The sequence below is a fragment of the Lemur catta genome, chromosome 17 (assembly GCF_020740605.2).
Source record: "Lemur catta isolate mLemCat1 chromosome 17, mLemCat1.pri, whole genome shotgun sequence".
In the NCBI taxonomy this organism is placed as follows: domain Eukaryota; kingdom Metazoa; phylum Chordata; class Mammalia; order Primates; family Lemuridae; genus Lemur; species Lemur catta.
Genome location: NC_059144.1, coordinates 49831251 through 49850288, shown reverse-complemented (window position 1 = coordinate 49850288; position 19038 = coordinate 49831251). Strand labels below are relative to the sequence as shown.

At 55.9% G+C, this 19038-nt stretch overlaps 1 protein-coding gene across 1 annotated transcript in view; it reads right to left on the bottom strand.

Moving 5' to 3' along the window:
- The window catches only part of CDH4 (cadherin 4), a 342817-nt gene that overhangs the window by 68050 nt on the left and 255729 nt on the right, over positions 1-19038 (bottom strand). Inside the window, exon 4 of the mRNA XM_045528912.1 lies at positions 10515-10688. Coding sequence (XP_045384868.1) covers positions 10515-10688 — 174 coding nt within the window. The remainder of the gene's footprint in view (positions 1-10514; positions 10689-19038) is intronic.

The following is a 19038-nucleotide window of genomic DNA, read 5'->3' as shown; positions in this document are numbered from 1 at the left end:
CAAGTCACTCCCACCTCTCTGCTTGTTTTCCTTTGAATTTTTTCTTCTGGAGAGAAATTTTATGAACAAACAGGTACAAATACATCAGACATGCTCACGCCCGGCCACCAGGAAGTGGGGTCTGTCACGCTACCACGTTTCCCACTCGCAGCAGCACAGTGGCCGCACCCAGCTGGGGAGGAGCTGCCTCCTGTTCACTGTCCCCCGTGGGAAGGTGCGGCAGGAACCGTCTGCCCGGCCAGGCTCCGGGTTGAGTTGGGGAGAAAGCCCTGGCAGGGGAGCAGCCGGATGTTCCTCCCGGAGCCGCAGACCTACCCAGACATGCAGGACCAGGCGTTGGCACAGGTGCCAGTGGCTGGCGCTAAGCGTGAGGAACGGACCCTGAAATGCAGAACCCCGGCAAGCCTGGGAGAAGTCGGACCCAGGAACGCTCCCGCTTGCCCATAGACTCCAGAATTCGTGGGAAAATTTAAAATAATCTTCTTACATTATGAAACATATTTAACCTTTCCTCCCACAAGTTTGACAGCGGGGTGTCCCCCAGGTCACCCTGAAAGCGGCCAGACCCACGGACCGACCTGCAAACCCCAGTTTACAGCCGTGCACACGTCATTTCCTGACAGACGCAGGGAGACGGTTACTTAGTGTATTTAAGCTATTCAAACATTATCTGATTACTTCGAAACATTTATAGGGGCTAATTATAAGTAATAGTCGATCAGAAATGTAGCAGTTATAAAATTAATCTTCAATAAACACAGCTCTGACAAGTAGCTGGTATTTATTTAACATACATTAAGAGCTTTTCAAATTTGCATGGAGAGAGCCCAGAGCTTAGAGGAATCTAAGCTATTGATTGAGATAAAATAGCTGTCACCCTTTGCTCTCTGGGGTGGGACAAGCCGGGTCATTGGGGGCTCATTTTCATTGGCTGCTGGCTTCGAAAGGAAGCATCCACGTGAGTTATGGGAGCAGGGCCGGTGCCGTGTAGTGGCCGGACCCGGGACACAGCCGCCGAGGACGCCTGCCGGGCCCTGCCCCGTCCTCTCCGGCAGCAGGAGGAAGCCGCCAGGGCCCCCAGCACTGGGGAAGCCCTCGGGGCCTCCGGTGCAGTGTGCTGTGTCCGTGAGTCCCGGTCCCCTGGAACGGGGACCTGAGTCTGTCCAAGTGGCCTCAGTGAGTCTGACGTGCAGGTGGCCCCGCCCGAGCTCGGCACCAGCAGCTTTCGTGGACTCATTTCTCCCGTGGTGTGCAGCGCGGCCGGCACCAGGGCTGCAGCTCCGTGGCTGCGCACCACGCGAGCTCATACTTGGCCGTGCAGTTGCACGGAAGTAGCTGGAAAAGGAGCCGAGGGTCTGGACAGGCTGAGGACCACAGTGGATTCTCTGTGCTGAGGAGTGTCTGGGACCTCGGTCTTGCTGGGCATCATTTTAAAGAGTAATTTTGAAGACAGAGTCAGACTGTGTCGGCACCACTGGGGAGGCCAAAACCAAAGAGTGATTTTCTGTTGTCTTCTGTAGCTTAGAAATAGTCTGTGTCCCAACTGCGATTCCCCGCCCTGGATGTCCCCTTGTGATCGGCTTTGCTTTTGAGCCCGTCTCTGAGCTGAAGTCAGGTCTTCAAGCTGAAAGCTCTGGGGAGGTGGATTTTCCTCCCTTGTTCTCAGTAATTCTGAAGAAAGGCGTCTTCAAAAGGAAATGTGTGTGTTTGGAAGAAATTAACAGGAAACGTCACACGTCATCAGAAACAGGACAGGCCTCCTGCAGAACTGCAGTCGGCAGGACACGCTGTCCGCTGGGTCCCCGGCGGGGCCGGGAGCTGGCTGTCTCCTTCCTCAGCTGCCGGCAGCCGGTGCCTGCAGGGCCCGGGACCCCGGAAGGCGGTTTCCTCTGTGCCCGTGTCCCCTGCTGTCCCTTAAGCTTGTTCTCAGACCAGACCCGTCCCAGAGGCTCCCGCTGCTCCCTCCGTAGCCTGGAGACGCGTCCCGTTGGCGAAGCTGGAGCCAGGCCGGCAGACAGACGCGAGGTCCCCGGCTGCTGCCGAGCTCCGGGAGTCATTTGCGGCAGGTGCTGCGTCCTGAGCCCCACTGCACAGGGCACTACGGCAATTCAATGACTAAATTAAACACTGAGTATCAAATTAATGATGGGAATCTAAAATATTAATATATTCTAACTGAATATTCTCCAATAAATTATCTGAGCAATTGCAACAATTTGATTTTACTTTCATTTCTTAAGGAACTTTCAGCTGCATAAATACAGCCATTAAAGCAACTCAAGACAGGGAACAGTTTCTGCTCCGATGAGGGAGCGGTAAACACAAAGTTCTGTCTGTTTCTCTCACACGATTGATTAGACCATAGAACCACGGCAGCTGAGTCGGGAAACGGCTGCTTTCCTCCCGTCCCCCTGGCTTCGGCAAGGACAACACGGGCTCACCACGGGTCTCAGCACGATGTCGCACAACAGGGGACCTGCAGGCTGGGCCATCCCTGTTGGCTTGGGATGCATTTTCAGAACCACATTTTCTGCACGTTTGGAACCACACTTGGGGCGGGGGCTGTGCACATGCGTACCTGTGCACATGCGTACCTGTGTGTGTGTGTACCTGTGTGTGTACCTATGCACGTGGGTACCTGTGTGTGCACCTGTGCATCTGTGCATGTACCTGTGCACGTGCATACGTGTGCATGTGTGTACCTGTGCACGCGTGTACCTGTGCACGTGTGTACCTGTGCACGCGTGTACCTGTGCACGTGTGTACCTGTGCACGTGTGTACCTGTGCACACGTGTACCTGTGCATGTGTATACCTGTGCACATGTGTACCTGTGCACGTGTGTACCTGTGCATGTGTGCATCTATGCATGTACCTGTGTGTACCTGTGCACATGTGTACCTGTGCATGTGTGTACCTGTGCATGTGTGTACCTGTGCACGTGTGTACCTGTGCATGTGTATACCTGTGCACATGTGTACCTGTGCATGTGTGTACCTGTGCATGTGTGCATCTATGCATGTGTGTACCTGTGTGTGTACCTGTGCATGTGTGTACCTGTGCATGTGTGCACCTGTGCGTGTGTGCACCTATGCACATGCAAAGCCCCTGCCCCATGGTGGGGCCGGGAAGGAGGCAGACCCTGAATTGCAGGTGACGGGCAAGTCACAGTGCCACCTGTCTTGCTATGGAGGGAGACACGTCCCCGTGAAAAGTCAGAACTTCCTCAAGGAGCGTGTTTCCTCTGGGGATGAGCCAGGCCCTCGGGACCTGTTCTTCCACCACCCTCGAGTGGTTCCATTCCGGCAACCGACTGGTGTCTGTGTAGCGAAGGCAGAGGCGACACTTTCAGCATCTATTTATGGGGAGGAAACCCAAGCACAAGCGATTGCGGGAACACGTCCTGCTGTCATTTCCTCCCAGAGGTTTCCATCTGAAGCTTCCTTCAGGTAGAGAAACCCACGTCTTCATTTTCTCTCACCTGTAAGCTTTTCTGGCTCCGAAGAACTAGACCCTGAAGATTCACTAGCGAAGTCAGGAACTGGAGCATCACTGGCCTCCGTCCTCCTAGGGAGCAGCCATGTGTGCCCTGGGCCTGTCTCCAGGTGACCCCTCAAAGGGAGGAGTGTGAACTTTAGGAGGTCCTCGTGCACCTGGGCAAGGTACGACCAGGGTCCCACTCCGCAACGCCCGTCAGACAGTTCCGCCCGACAGGCAGCGCTCACTGCCAGTCACAGCAAAACAGCCCCCGGGCCAAACCCAGCCCCTGCCTCTAGGGGTCCCGGCACCCACCCCTCCTTGGGGAGGGAGGCTCTAGGCCACTGTTCCTGGTGGTTGGGGACATCCAGGGACACGATCAGACATGGCTCCTGTCCTCAGTCACTTGTTGTCTTTCTTAAGTTTTGTCCTACTGTTGTCACATTAGTGATATCAACATAATTTCCATAACACAAAGTTACATTTTTGCCTTAAATATAGTCAGTTGTCTTTTAAAGACATTAAGAGACAGATTACAGCCTTGCAGGTCAGTCCATAACTTTCCTTTTTCCTGAGCTCCCCCCATCCCTTCCTGGGGGCCTGAATTTCAACTGGTGTCATTTGGCTTCAGCCCAAAGAACATCTTTTACCATTTCCTGTGAGCCCGCTGGGGAGGGTTCCCTGGCTTTGCTCATCAGGAATGTCTTTATTTCGTCTTCATTGAAGGATACTTTTCTGGATGTAGAATTCTTGGTTGATAGTTTCTTTTCATTCAGTAATTTTAAAGTGTCACTCCATTGGCCTGTGACCTCCGTTACTTCTAACGAGAAGCCAGCCCTGTCCTTGTCCCTGTGCACACGGCATCTTTCCTGCTCTTTAAGATCTCATCTTCTTAAATGTCAGCGGTTTGACTAGATCAAGGCATGGCTTCTTCTGTATTTATCCTACCTGGGGTCCATTGGGTTTCTTGGATCTGTGAGTTTGTTTCTTTACCAAATTTGGGGAAAATTTCGACCATTATTTTTTCAAGGACTATTTTTTTTATCACCTCTCTCCTCTCCTTCTGCTACTCCCATTATACAGATGCTAGGTCACCGTCCCACTGAACCCTGCGTATTCCAGGCCTCCCCATTCTTCAGATTGCAGATTGGATAATTTTATTGCTCTATCTAGTGTGTAGTAGATGACATCTGCCCTGTCATCAGTGTTGTTTGACAGGCGGCCCATCCCTCAAGGAATTTTAGGTTTCGTGGGGGACACAGTGCAGTGATTACTGACAAATCTGTGCCAAAATCTCTGCCGCAGTGACAGGCGAAGGGACTGCCACAAGACCCCACGGGAGGGCCTCCGCTGGTCCTGAGAAGTGGGGCTCCCCGAGAGGGGGCAGGACGAAGCCAGGTCGGGGGGCACGGGGTGCAGTGGGGAAACCGTCGGGTCGGAGAGAAGAACTTGCACACGGGACTCCAGGTCACCGAGTGCCCGAGCAAGTCTGGAGTCTGCGAGTCCCCAACCCGGCTGGAGTCTGCTGTGCAAGGGGCAGCGTCAGGGCTTGGGGACCCGTGTGACAGGAGCTGGACCATCTCCTGAGGACAATGGGCACATTCGCGCTCTGGGAGGGCATCCTGCTTCCGTGAGACGACGAGTAACGACCACGTCAGTCATGTGCACGTGAATGGACGCGATGGAGAACCAGGAAACAGGCTTGTAGGCCGGCTGGACGGCGAGCGAACAGGTTCCTACACACGCTTCGTAGGGGTGATGTGCAGTTACAGTTCAGCCGGCTCCACACACGTGTTCATACACTCGGGCTGCAGGCTAAGTCACACGTCACACACTCCCGTGACGCAGACCCAGCGCAGCACCCCGCGGGCAGCGTGTCACCTCTCGCGTCCATACCCCAAAGGCCCAGCCCACCTTTGTCACACAGAACATAATAAACGCTCGCCGGACGTGAAGCCATGTCCACAGAGTGGGAGCCAAGTTCACCGAGCAAATGTGAAGGGAACATTCCGCTTTCATCAGCCTAAGCGCACGTGAGCTATTCCGTGTCAGGGCTGAGTCTGACGACCTGGCAGGCGCCCGCCCTGCGCTCTCGCGACCTCCCGCTCTGGGTGTGGGATCCACCGTCTGCCCCAGGGGGCTGGCGCTGAGTGACTGTAATGAGATCTCTCCAGTGTCCTGTGGCCCCGAGGACTGTTTGCGTGACTCCTTGTCCTCTGAAATGCCAACCTCCACAATGAAAGGACTTGTCCCCAAGAGCACGCACTTCCTCCTCCTCATCTCGAGCCAAGTCCTACAGTTGCCCCGGACAACCTCTCAAGTTAACAAATTCTGAATTTTTATGAGATGCCGCCAAGGAACAGATCCTCTTTTTAAGAGTTTGATTTTATCCTCGTTCCGAATCTTGCCAGAAGCGAAACCTAGTGCGTGTGCTGGAGAAGCAGGTGGCTCTCCAAACCCTGCACCTGCGAGGGAATCACCGCTGTGGCCATGGGGACACTAAACGACACGCCGAACCAGCCACGAAAGAACCCTACACGCTCTGCCCTGCATCCCCGATGCCTGCGTGGCGCCCGGCATGTGACCGACGGCCCCGCTGTCCACCCTGAGCTGAGGTGTCCTGCTGACCTAAACGGTGCCCTCCTGCGTTTGCCGTGGCTCCTCTGGGAGCACCAGCCCCCGCCAGCTTCCCAGGGCGTCAGCCCAGTGACAGTGACTCGGTTTCTCCCTCTGCCCGGGAAGAAAGGACGGCCAGAGCCTTCAGGTGGCGTCTCCCGACACCGTCGCATCTCCTCACGCCCCATCACTCCTTCCGGAGGCACAACCGCGGGCGGTGCCCCTCGCCGCAGCCCCGAGACGGGAGCCCCCTTCCCTGGCCAGGGCCCCCCTGCACGGCAGAGTGAGCGCTTAGGAGGGACACGATTCTCCTTCCAAGGAAAAGGCCGGTAATTAACAGAGGCCTTTTTGGGGGAATGTTCTGCTTCCTCCTCTCCAGCCCATTTTTTCATTTAACGTATCTCATCAGAATGAAATGCCTTAATGAGCACAGAACTGCAGCCGATCCCAGCTGAACCTCACAGTGCTCCGCGCCCGCTTCCTGCTCCCATCACGCTGCATTCAGCACAGCTCCGCCATTCGGGTTCTTTCTGCCCCCCCGAAACACGGACAGGAAACGCATCAACTTCCTGCAGACAGAGACGGGCAGAAAAGCAGCCCCCACCCCATGGTCTGTGCCGGATAAGAATTCCATGGAGGGAAGAGGGGAGGGAGGGGGGAGGCAGTGAATGAGAACATGAGTGTGTGCGTGCGCGTGTCTGCGTGTGCGTGAAGCGGGGTGGCATGCGTGTGCACATCCACACGCACATGTGTGTGCCGAGTTCTTACATAAGGACGTGGGGTCCATTTGGAGAAGATAAGTCTTTTACAGAAGCCACTGTGGACATTTCTTTCTCATTTGCTAAAGACCTATCTCCCCCCAGGAAGGTCCCCCTAGGCACGTGCCAGGTTGTCACTCTGAGCACCTCCGAGAGCCGGGACCAGCCGTGTGGAGACACCCGCCGAGCCCCAGGGGCCGCACCGTGGGGTGTGTGAGCTACTGGGGGCCCAGCACAGGGTTCACCCGTCACCCACTCGTTCCCTCATTCATTCATTCCCTCAGCAAGTCCAGCGCCTGCCATGTGCCAGGAGCTGTTCGCCGGGCTGGGGACACAGGCAAGGTCTCTGCCACTCTCAGACAACGCAGGCAGATGAGTAAATGACAGACATGAAGTCAACGGCACCAAGCGCGATGGAGAGAAAGGCGGGGCAGAGGGGTGGAGAGAGGCCAGGCCTGGGAAGGGCTGGTACCTGGGCCTGAATCGCCTGCCCAGGGCGGCCAGTGGCTGTGGGTCCCCTGGGACAGCTGCGTCACTGGGGAGGAAAGGACGGGGCTGAGCTCACGTCTGGAGACCTGCGTCGGCAGAGACTAGCCGCTCACCAGCCACGCTTCCCTCTCCTCCTGGGGACGGGGCTGGGTGTGTCCCAGCATCCACTGCAGTTAGACGGGGCCCAGTGATTGGGCGTTGGCCGAGGGGACGTGGACAAAATTGACACACGCCACTCCCACGCCAGGCCAGCCCGAGCCCCTCACCCTGGGGCCCGGAATGTCTGCGGCCCAGAGCCCAGGAGCCTGACTAACCCGCACAGGGAGCAACAGTGAAATTCCACTGTGCGGGTTTTTCTGCAGCTTTGGAGACGTCTCCACTGCAGTCGCAGCCCTGACACACCCACGCCCTGCCCACAGCCCTCCTGCAGTGACAGCCAGGCATGGGCGGGCCCTTCCTTCAGGGCTGCTGGCCACGTCAGGGGCACGGGGAGTGGATGGCAAACCCACTGCCACCCGCGGCAATGCCACAGATCCCCAGACAGAGGCGGCTCCAGCTCGGGGAGTCCGAGCCGCTGGTGATGGTTTCCCAGCCCCGTAGGCGCCACAGCTTCCCTGACACCGAGAGCCAGACTCCCGTCTCCTCCCCGCGTCACAGGCTAGGACACGTCAACGGCAAAGGGTGTCTCCAGGAAGCTGTGTCCGCCCACAGGCCTGAGAGCCCCTGTCGCCTGCCCCTCTCCCGCCACGCTCTCCACGGTGTGTGTGCATCGCCCCTCCCGATGAATCTCCCTGCTGCAAACTGGAAAACCGCGTGCCGGCTGGGTGCACTTGGATGCACAGTAAGCTCAGTTCTCACTGCCATGTCCTGAGAAGAAATGTCCCCGTCAACAGGACAACGTGGCCCGCCCGTCAGCGACCCGAGCTCTCTGCTGGTCTGGGAGAAGCCGGCCCCGTCCCCAGCCCTGACCTCCTCAGCCCCTGCCACTGCCACGCAGGTGCCACTGCCAGGCAGAAGGTGCAGGCGTGTCTTTCTCTCCACAGCCCAGCAGAAGACAGACACGCAGGACAATGAGCCAAGCGGGTCACGTGCAGCCTGGGGACCCCCCTGGGGCAGGGCTCTGCCCACGTGACCCCCCATTTTTTGGCGCCTTTTATGAGCTGTCTACAGATGGGAGCACAGACAGAATGTCCCACTTGCCAATCCGAGGTCAGGACGACAGAATATTCCGTCGTTCTAAGACACCGGCCGAGGTTCAGGTGCATGCCCTCCTGGTGTGTGCACAGACCAGGCCCCCGAATTCATCGTTCATTCACTCAGCAGATGACGTGCCTGCCACAGCCATGAGGATGACTTGGGGCAGACCCTCCTGGAGTGTGGGAAGGGAGTCAGGCTGGCAGCTGTCAAATTACTGCCCGTGGGCCAACACTGGGTAAATAGAGTTTTACTGGGACACAAGCCCACCCGTTAGTGTGCACGGCGGCCTGAGGCTGCGTCCAAACTGTGGCAGAGCCTGCAAAGCCGGAAATATTTGCTCTCTGCCCCTTCACAGAAAAGATCTGCCGACCCCTGAGCAGACCGATAGCTTTCTACACGACGTGATTTGGGGTAGCGCCAGCACGAGACAGTACATGAACGTGAGGTGCACCACGACCACCTCGCTCCCTGGGCAACGTGCGCTCTGTCCTGAGAACGTTTGCACCGGCCGCCTCTGTCTGGCCCTGGTGGCCCTGAAACACTGTTGCCTCGCACGGCCCCCCTCGGAGGACAGAGGGCAGCTCTGCTTCCTTTGCCCCGTGCTTGTCCCTGGAGAGATGCCGATGGTCCCATCCCCGCCTGATACAAAGTTTCCTTTCAGAATGCGCTTGTTTACATTAAGAACGAGTTGCTCGGAGAAACATTTCAAACCGCTGACAACGCAAGGGACAGCCAAGATCGAGCAGGTACCCGCAGGTGGTGGGGGCAACGCAGGCGCCACACAACTGTCGCGGGCATCGTCCTGAGCAGGGGGCCTCGGGTTGGCCAGTTGGGTCATGAGACGGGAGTCCTGGGAAACTGCCCCCAGGATGGGGTTTCAGTCCTTGATGGCTTGTCTCGAGCTCTGAGCTCCGAACAGCAAAATCTCCAACCCGGCCAGGCAACTCAAGGGGGGTGATGGTTCAGGAAGCCCCCCCTTGGGAGGAGGCAGCAGAGGGCTTGGGGACACCGGGCGGCAGGGCCGGCTTGGGACAGAGAAGGCAGATGGCATTTTGTAACTGAGCCACCTTGGGTGGTGCGCAAGTGGGTGTGCACACTGCTCTCACTAATGTCAGAGTTGTGCTCTAAATATCTGCCATTCTGACCCCTTCTGCTGCGTCAGCCAACCCTTGCAGCTGACCCTCGGGGTACAGAGAACCGCGGGGGCTCTGCTGGGCTTGCGCTTCCTTCCCCCCGTCTCTGTGTTCCCAACACAGCCCAGCCTTCCGTGTCGAAAGGAATGAGAAACAAAACAGGCCAGTCAGCGCCAGCAGCAAGGAGGACCCCTTATCATACTCGGGGACCCTCGTTTCCAAAGAGTGGGCTGAGGCTTTTCCACAGTGGATGGGAATTATTTAATGGAATTCTCACCATCATTTTATCAAATTATTGCAAAGATTGGGTTGCAATTTTCTTGTTGTTGATGGATTATAGAAACACAAATTTATAAAACAAATTCTTTCTGCAGAAAAAGCAACCTGTGGCAGCTGCAGGGAACATAATGACACCAGGGAGCTGGCAGACGGGCCACAGCACTGCCCGCCTAGACCCCCGCCCGGCCTCGGGCTCCAGGCTCTGACTTTCAGCACCGTGACCATCACACTGATGTGCCAAATCCCACCACGCCCAGTATCTCAGTCATAAATGGAAAGAAATGCGAACAATCAGACCAGACAAAGGGGTCAGAGATCAAAGGCCACGCTCCACATCCTCGCCCCTACCTGCTGTCATTTGAAAATGCCCGAGAGTGACCACCCCTAACTCAAGTCCTGTCTGCCTGGCGGGACCCACCGTCCCCTTCTGTGCAACATGCATGTCGTCACTGACAAGGTGGGACCCTGACCGTGGACGGCAGGCGCAGAGCCTGCCCCTCGCTGTGCACGGGGGGCTCGGCCGTCACTCACACCGCGGTTACTGAATGGGAGGGGTCTCCACTCACCCTCACAAGCTGCTGTGGAAAGGGCCCGCGGGAATTTTCCGGCACGTTGATGGGTGGAATGACCCAGTCCCGTTTCTGTCGTCTCAGCCCGCTGGGGTTCTGGCGCTGGGGCCACGGCAACAGCGTGTCCTTCGGAGGCGGAGAAGGTTCCAGAACCGCGTCCTTCCGTCCTTTCTGCGGCATCATGCAGAGAGGGGAGAGAAGAGTCAGAGCGGCGGGTTACGTTTGCACAAAGGAACGGGGTCTATTGGGAGACTCTGTGCACCCCAGACTGAGGGGGAAGAGCAGACGGGGGTAGGTGTCAGGGAGGAGCTGCCAGACAAGACCCGTCTGCAAGGAGGCAGGTCACGGGGCTGGAGGGGGAAGAGGGAACCGCAGGGAAGAAAGCAGCGTCCACTGCGTCACCAACAGTGTGGAGCGGGGAGTTTAAAGCCCCCAGCAACAGAAGAGATCTCAAAGGAAAAGCCAAGACATTTTAATTTAAAACTATTGTTAATGAAAATATACCCAAAAGGCAATTAATAAATTTGGAAAACATTATTCACAACATATTTCACGAAGGGTTAATAGTCACAATGCAAAGAGCTCTTATAAGTCAATAAGAAAAAATGGGATTTTTTTCATAACAAGAAAAGGGCATGAATAGATAATTCACAGCAAAATTAATATAAACTGTCAGTAAACTTATTAAAAATGTTCACATCTTCCAGTAATCAAATAATGTAAATCAAAGTAATATGTCCTTTCCACCTATCACATTGACAAGACTAAACGGAATTAAGCCTCAACACCGGATGGCGTTGCAAGGGCGGCCGGAGGGGGTGGGATTAGCGCTAAGCAGACCTCACACCGTGTATTTAGGGGCACCCAGAGATTCGGGTAACAAGGGGCAAAGTCCCTTAATCTGTCAAAACCCTGGTTTCTTCTCTATAAAATGGGGCTGGTAGCAATAGCCCTGAATTCAGAGGGTCGCTATGGGAATTATGTCAGGTGACAGTGAGAAACAGCCCCGCCCACGTTAGCGGGGAGTGGGGGACTCGCGCCGTCTGTGCCGGGTGCTGCCGGCAGCCAGTTTGCCAGTGACTACCAAGAACCTCAGAAATGGCCCCCCGGACCCAGTAACTCCACAGCTGGACATCTGTCCCGGTGACTCCACACACGGACACACATCACCTCTGTATAACGATGTTCACGGGGGACAGTTTTCTAACAGTAAAAATGCAGAAAGAAAATCCAGAAGTCAGATAGTAAGGCTAGATGCACGCACGACACCATGTTTGCATCTCGGGACACCACAGTCATTGAAAGCTACTCTGTTAAAACTCCAACATGAAGAAATGTCTATCAGATATTAGTAAGTGGAGAAAAAATATCAAATATACATGCAGCATGAGCCACAATTTTTTTAAAGAACAGAGAAAGAATTGGAAGGCAATACATCAAACTGTAAACTCGGGTCACCAGGGCGTTTTATGTTATTTTACATTGTTCTTTTTACCTTTCTATGCTTTCTAAATGTTGTGCTGTACATGACTTCTCACGGTTAGCAGCGCTAACGGAACCTCACGTATACACGTGGCATCCATGCACACGACACAACAGGTTTATTTCAAGGTGCCCCACGCGGATGCCCCAGCACAGTCCTCCCAGCCAGTGATCACTTTCCTCCGAATCTCAGAGACCACAGGACGGTTCACTTGGCAGAGATGGACCTCGGACCAGGGCAGCCGGAGGCAGAGCTCAGAGTGGGCTGGGAGGCGCCTGCCCAGAGCTGCCCCTCAGCCACCGCGGGGCCCCACCCCCCACTGCGCTCCAGACCCGGCACGGGACGGTCTGAGTGTTACCCCCTGCGCACGGAGCGCCTTCCCCGCTCCCTTTTGCAGAAAAGGCCGCACAGAAATAAGTTAAACACACGGAGACACAACTGCCTACTTGATGCAAAACAACAAAAAAATTCATATCTGCTCCCAAATGCCCAAACTTAAAATTACATCAGCGAGAAAATCCATCTGGACCAGCCACACGCCAGCAAGACCCCCCATGGGACCCCCTCCCACTGTGGCCCCGCTGTCTCCTCACGGTGGGCTCCTGCATTCGAGAGTCTGCAGCACTCAACACCCGGGTCTCCACGGGTCACTGCTGTCCTGTCGGGAGTGGCACCAGGTGCACACTGTCACCAGTGGCCGTGGTCGCCACGGAAACACTCCTCACACCAACTTCAGGTCAAGTCACACCAGCAGATGCTGCCCCATGACTCACCCGTGGGCCCTCATGGGGCTGGGGTGGGGTCTTCTCTGGCTGCTTGGGGACCTCTGTGGAACTGCTTTTAGGACAGTCCTGGCCAGTCCAGTCCACCCCTACAACCCGGAGTGCAGACAAGAGGTTTCCAGTGGTAGCCAGTGGCTCGTAGGTCCTGAGGGTCAGCGGGACGACAGCAGGACCCTGCGTCCCGGGTGACCACACAGGCCCCTCTGTAGAATTCCTGCCTGCCCTGCAAGACCGGGCCCCAGACAGCGGCACCTCCCCGGGAGCCTGCCTGTACCTTGGAGAGATGACAGGTTGGGTTAATGAAGAGTAAGCTCCGATGAGAAAGACCAGATCAATCCAAACGCTCAAAGTACCTTGAAATAACACAACACAGTGAACAGAAACAACAGTAATCGCTGTGACCACGCACTGAGCACTCAGGTTCCAGGCTCCCCTGAACCCTCCCGTCACGACCCAGGGAAGCAGCCAGCCTGCCAGGGAGAACACAGGCTGGCAGCCCCTGAAGGTCACACAGCCCAGTGGGCAGAGGTGTCTGACCCCAGGGCCAGATCACTAGGACAGTGCCAGCCTTCGCTATTGCTACTCCCACGGAAGAGGCGGGCCCTGCGAAGGGAATCACGTGGCGTTTCCCTGCACTGGGGCGTCTCCTGGAGACCCCAGACCGGGCAGAGACCAGGACCAGCAGTATCGGTGTCCCGGGACCGTGTCAGGAACGCAAATCCCCAGGTCCCACCTGGGACATACGGATTCTGGGCGTGGCCCAGGATCCCGGATTAATGTGCCCCCGGGTGACAGGTGTGCCGCTCCACACATGCACACCCACCTTGCCGTGGGGCTCTCAACCCTCAGGTCGGTAGGTGCCCGCCCGGGAGAAGGGACCTGTTAGCTTTTGTTCTCGAGCACGTCTGCGTGAGGCCGACCCGCCAAGCTCAGCAAACGGAGCCTTCCCGACACGGGCGGGAGGAGGGCCTTCCCGGCCCCAGCGGATGGGGCGGGACAGCTGGTCCTTCTCACCTGGTGACGCTTCGGAACCAGCAGCAGCTCACCTGCACCCTCCGAATTCCAGGCTCATAATTCTGCAGGGTTTTCATACAGCTGATTTTTTTTTTTTTGAAAAAACCTGCTTTATCTTCATTTGCTTAGGATGAGCTAACATGGCGTTAATTTCCCTAGTGTTGTTTAAATAAATTGCACATATTTGCTACTATTTTAAAGCTGCGAGACAAATGTAATAACAAAATCTGGTGGAAAGCAATGCCAGACCTGTGCAGGCTCTGCCTGGAAAACGCACCCACTTCCCTGGAAGAAAACGTCAGCGACAGCTAGCACTGGCCCCCGTGGGACAGGCGTGTTCTGAGCACGCGATCATCTCGGGCCCATTCAGAACACAGCATACAAACACTGATGCTTAATGACACTAAATATAAATAATGCTTCCAGTTACTCTTAAAAATTTCCTGACAGATGACACCTGCTGATTCCCCCTGATGCATTTCTTTATTGTGTATTTCTGAGCGAATGATGACTGAGCATCGGGTATGATTTGAATGTGGCCTCTACTCCTGCCGGTCCCCACCCCCGGCTGCAGACCAGTGCTGTCCGTGGCCTGTTAGGGACCGGGCTGCTCAGCAGAAGGTGAGCGGCAGGGGAGCGAAGCTTCACCTGTATTTACAGCCGCTCCCCGTCGCTCGCATCAGCGCCTGAGCTTTGCCTCCTGTCAGATCAGCAGACGCATTAGATTCTCATAGGAGCTCGAACCCCACTGTGAACGGCGCGTGTGAGGGATCTGGGTTGCGGCTCCTTATGCGAATCTGATGCCTGATGATCTGAGGGGGAGCTGAGGGGGTGATGCTAGTGCTGGGGAGCAGCTGCAAATGCAGATTGTCATCAGCAGAGAGGTTTGACTGCACAATGAACGTAATGTGCTCAAATCATCCCAAAACCATCCCCTCCCTCGGTCCGTGGAAAAATTGTCTTCCATTAAACCGGTCCCTGTGCCAAAAAGGTTGGGAACCACTGCTCTACCCACCGGCTGTGGCAAGCCCAGGGCGGTGCCCGGCTGGCACCAGGCCAATGCCGGCAATAAGAGGTACTATTTCCACCTCCTGGCCTCACATAACCTCACAGGACACTCCCGATGACCTCAGGACTGGATGTGGGTGGTGTGAATTGTCCCAAACACCCAGCTGGTCAGTTGGCGAGGACTTGCTTTGAGCCCACAGTGGGGACTCCATTCGTACTAAAAATTAGATGCTACATATACACACACATGTATAAGACACTATGCACATATGCACACATGTACATATAGACGTGTGTGTGCACACATAGATGTATATGTGTATTGATACATGCACATATGTGTTTATGCATTATACACGCATGTCCACTCACTGGGTCCTGACAGTTTAGCCCAAGTGGGAGGTCCTGGAACTAGTGGGGTTGGGCAGGGCCCTGGGGCTGACCCTGCCGGGTGCTGCCTTCGCACCTGGAATTCCCAATTTTGAGAAAAATACCACGGGCACAAGTCTGCCTGATTCAATAAAAGGAATTTGTGGAAACTTTTTCAAGTCACTTCCTGGGGGGACATGCCAACCAGTCCCCGCGCCCGACAAGGTCTTGGTCAAGGAGCTCCGTGTCAGCTGTACGGGGTGCGCCCCGGCCCATCCCGGAAGGACACAGTCACCGACTTCCCTTACCCAGAATAGTGGCTTTCTGGGGAGTCCCGTGCAACCTCACTCTTCTGACTGGCAGCGTAGCCCTGGCAGCGTAGCCCCTGAACCCGTAATGCCCAGAGACTCAGCTTCTGTGCAGGAGGCTGCGGGTCTGATTTGCATAAGCAGAAAATAAGCCACTAGCTCAGTCCAGTGTCAAGGGCTGGGTGGGGGCGCAGAGGGAATTGAGTTTTTTCCGCTTCCCTGACTTTACTGGCTCTCCTGGCCCCCAGGCGGGGCGGAGTGCACGGGAGCGATTCCTCCAAGGAGAAGGAACAGCACCTGCAGCAGCCCCGAGCTGGGGGCCCTGCGCTCCCCCCTTGTACACCCCGCAAGCCACGCAGTGCGAAGGCAGAGGCCTCCTCTGCTGTGAAGATAAAAATAGAGGCGGCAAACGTCTCCAGGAGTAGAAATCTGGGTGAACAGGGTATTCAAGACGGTTTTGGTGTGAGTGAAAAAGCTGATTATCACAGGAGAACTGAGCTCAGAGTAGAACCTTCTTTACATGCTGGGTGCTGGCGGGTCTTGCTGTGTGGGTACGCCAAGGGCAAGACGTGTCTAATGTGCCTTGCAACTGCGCAGAATGTCGATGGACTCGGAACAGATCTTAGAGGTGCCACTGGGGGCCGAGTATGAGAGAGACCCCTACCGGCTGGCACATCACTCAGCAGGGCCACGCTGATGCCCGAAGGGCCACACTCTGGACTGGCCACATGGGCAAAGCGTCATGACGATCCCACGAGCGAGCCCCCAGCGTGGCCCTTCTTCATGGAGTATCTGGACGGTGGAGCAATGGGGCTTCCTGAAGGTTTTACTCGTACCTGCCCTTCATGCGAGTGAGAACATGCTCTACCTGCGGATATAGCAGGAATGGTGCTTGCAGGATGGAAGACTCTGGAAGCTCTGAGGCCCCATGCAAGTCCTGGAGCCCCAACGAGGCCGAAGCATCTTCTGTTTGTTATCTGGATAAAACAGGCCCTCGCCCCTCAATGCACTGAGCAGTCCCAGCTTCCCAGCCCGCCTCCATCCTCCCAGCCCAGCGGCCCGTGACGTCCTCCAGCCTCTGGCTCCTGGGGACTCCGGCGCCTTCTCACGCAGCAGTGACGCGGACCCACTGACGTCGTCTCAGTGCACTGCCGAGTGCCCTGGTGGCATGGACGTGTGGGTCAGTGGTCAGTCTCAGCCGTACAGACACCACCACGTCTCAGGGTCGGGGCTCCAAGACTACGGACTGCGTAGGAGTCGGAGCTAAATGAAACGTGGGTGAGGGCATTTCTGCACCGGGGACCAGCGCTGCCACGTTGGGCCACGGAGGTGCCATGTCACCTTCCACTCCCTTCCATGTGATTCCGTCTCGTTCTCGTTCTTCCTCAGCGCTTTGGGTGAAACCTGCTTCAGCAAAGGCAGGAAGGGTGTCCCCAGATGTCAAGCCTGGTGCCGATCTTCGTGGAGGATAATTAGATTTTGCTTTGGAAACGGGCGCTGGCATGCGCGCAGTGTGCCTCCCGCTTCCTCTCAACACACCTTTGAAACAGGCTGCGCTTTACCTCCCTGAGAACACGTCTATGTAACGTATTTAACGAGGGTATTGTCTGTAGCCTTCCAGCTGGTTTCCATGGTAGCCGAGGATGGACAGAGTAAAATGGTATTTAACAAACATGAAATAGAACAGCAGGACGACATCCACACTCTTTAACAAATAGGGCGTGTGAGACATTCTAAATGAACATTTGCATGAGTTGGTTCGGAAATGGCACTTAGTGGGTTTTTTCCTATGTCGGTGACACCACTGGGGACGAATGTGCCGTCTTTGCACCCCCCCACCCCCCCAGCACCGAGGCTTTTCTTACTCCTGACTTCCTATAAGAAGGGGAGATCGTGTTGGAAAACCCTGCAGAAATAACATACGGAAAGGTTTCCAGAACAGAGCGGTGGCTGTGGCTCCCCTCTGCCTGTCAGGAAGGGGAGCCTTAGGTCCGACACTTGCACGCATGCCACCAGCGGTGTGCCCAGGCGGCCCTCTCCCGTCACCCATGCCTGGGTGGCAGGGGAGCGAGTGCGTCCTCTTTCCAGCTGGGGGAGCTCAATGACTTGCCCGGGGTCGTGCTGTGGTCACTGGGGGCGGGCTGGGACTCGAGCTGTGGTCTGTGGGCACAGAGCAGGGAGACCTGCTGTCACATTGCGGTCCTGGGCCCCATTGCCCGCCACACCTGTGTGCCAAGCAGGTGCCTCGGGATGTGATGTCTGAAAGCCCTCTGGGCAACCTCTGATAATCGCCACGATCCGGGGAGGTTTCGCTGTTCCGAATCAGCATCGCACACACATTCTCGGGAGGAGGATCTGAAAGCCGCCGCCCACTGCTTCAGGCGTGTCCCTCAGGAAACTGAAGACAGGAAGACAAGGCTGCGGCCGACGGGAGCGTGGCACAGACGTCGGCCTCCTAGGGGTGACGGTTAGTGGTCCTGTCTGGCCAGAGAAGCAGGGAAAGAGACCCCAGACTGTTCTGGAACAGCTAGATCTGGATGAGTCTGGACTTCAACACCCGAATTCTGGGGAACACGGCTCAGCCCGTGACAGCTGGGGAGGCAGACACCCCGAGGATGGACCCCGGGCAGCTCGGGCCTGTCTGGCCGTGGGCGCAGCTTGGCGAGTTCAGCGGTCATAAGTGCTGAGCGCGCTATGAGGCCTGATATTAGTTTCATAAACAACAGTTTGTTTTTTTGCAAACTGCACCCCCAGGTCCTGTTGCCACGTTCAAGTGCTGCAGCAGCGAGTCAGACACAACCGCGAACGAAACTTCATCTCAAGTATTTACTGCGCCGGGATATTGCTGATTCCTTAGGGGCAATTCAGCACTCCCGTGGGAAATATGTGACCTCATTTGCATTTTCTAATTGAATTGCTATCAGCTTTCCTGCAAGACTGCGCCAAAAAAAAGTTCTTCCAACTTCTAGCACTGCTTGTGTTACCCGCAGAGCTCTCTGTGGTTGCTAAGAGGAGAGGAGGAGAGAAGTCGCCAGATTCATGGTTCGTCTAACTGTGAAGCTGTCAGTTTCTCCCAAGTCCAAGGAGAGTCGCCGCAATAACAGACGAGGAGGCCGCACTTGGAGAAACCGACACACAGGAGAGGTGAAATTTACAGAACCGGGAAATTAGGGTCCCCCGACTGTCCTTGAGGAATTTGCTTCCAGGCTCCTGTAGATAAGCGTCCCCGGGACCTTTAACACCATGTGACTGCTGCTTCAAAGGAGGCTGTTCGTTTCTCTAGAACCTTCCTCCAATCTCTCTTGTCCACTGTGTGTCCCCATCCGAATGCCCCACTTCCTCCAAACCCAGCCAGGACACTCTCTGCGTGCATGTGTTTAAAAAAGCTTAAATTGTGCCCGATCCACTATATGCAAAAAAGCACACGTGACAGAAGCAAACCGCTGAAGGGGCCACCACAGTGTGAGCGCCCGACAAGAGCTCCCTCATACCCCTCGTGCTCTGACTCCCGAGCACGGCGTCCCCCGCCTCCCAAAGGGACGCACTGCCCCACTGTG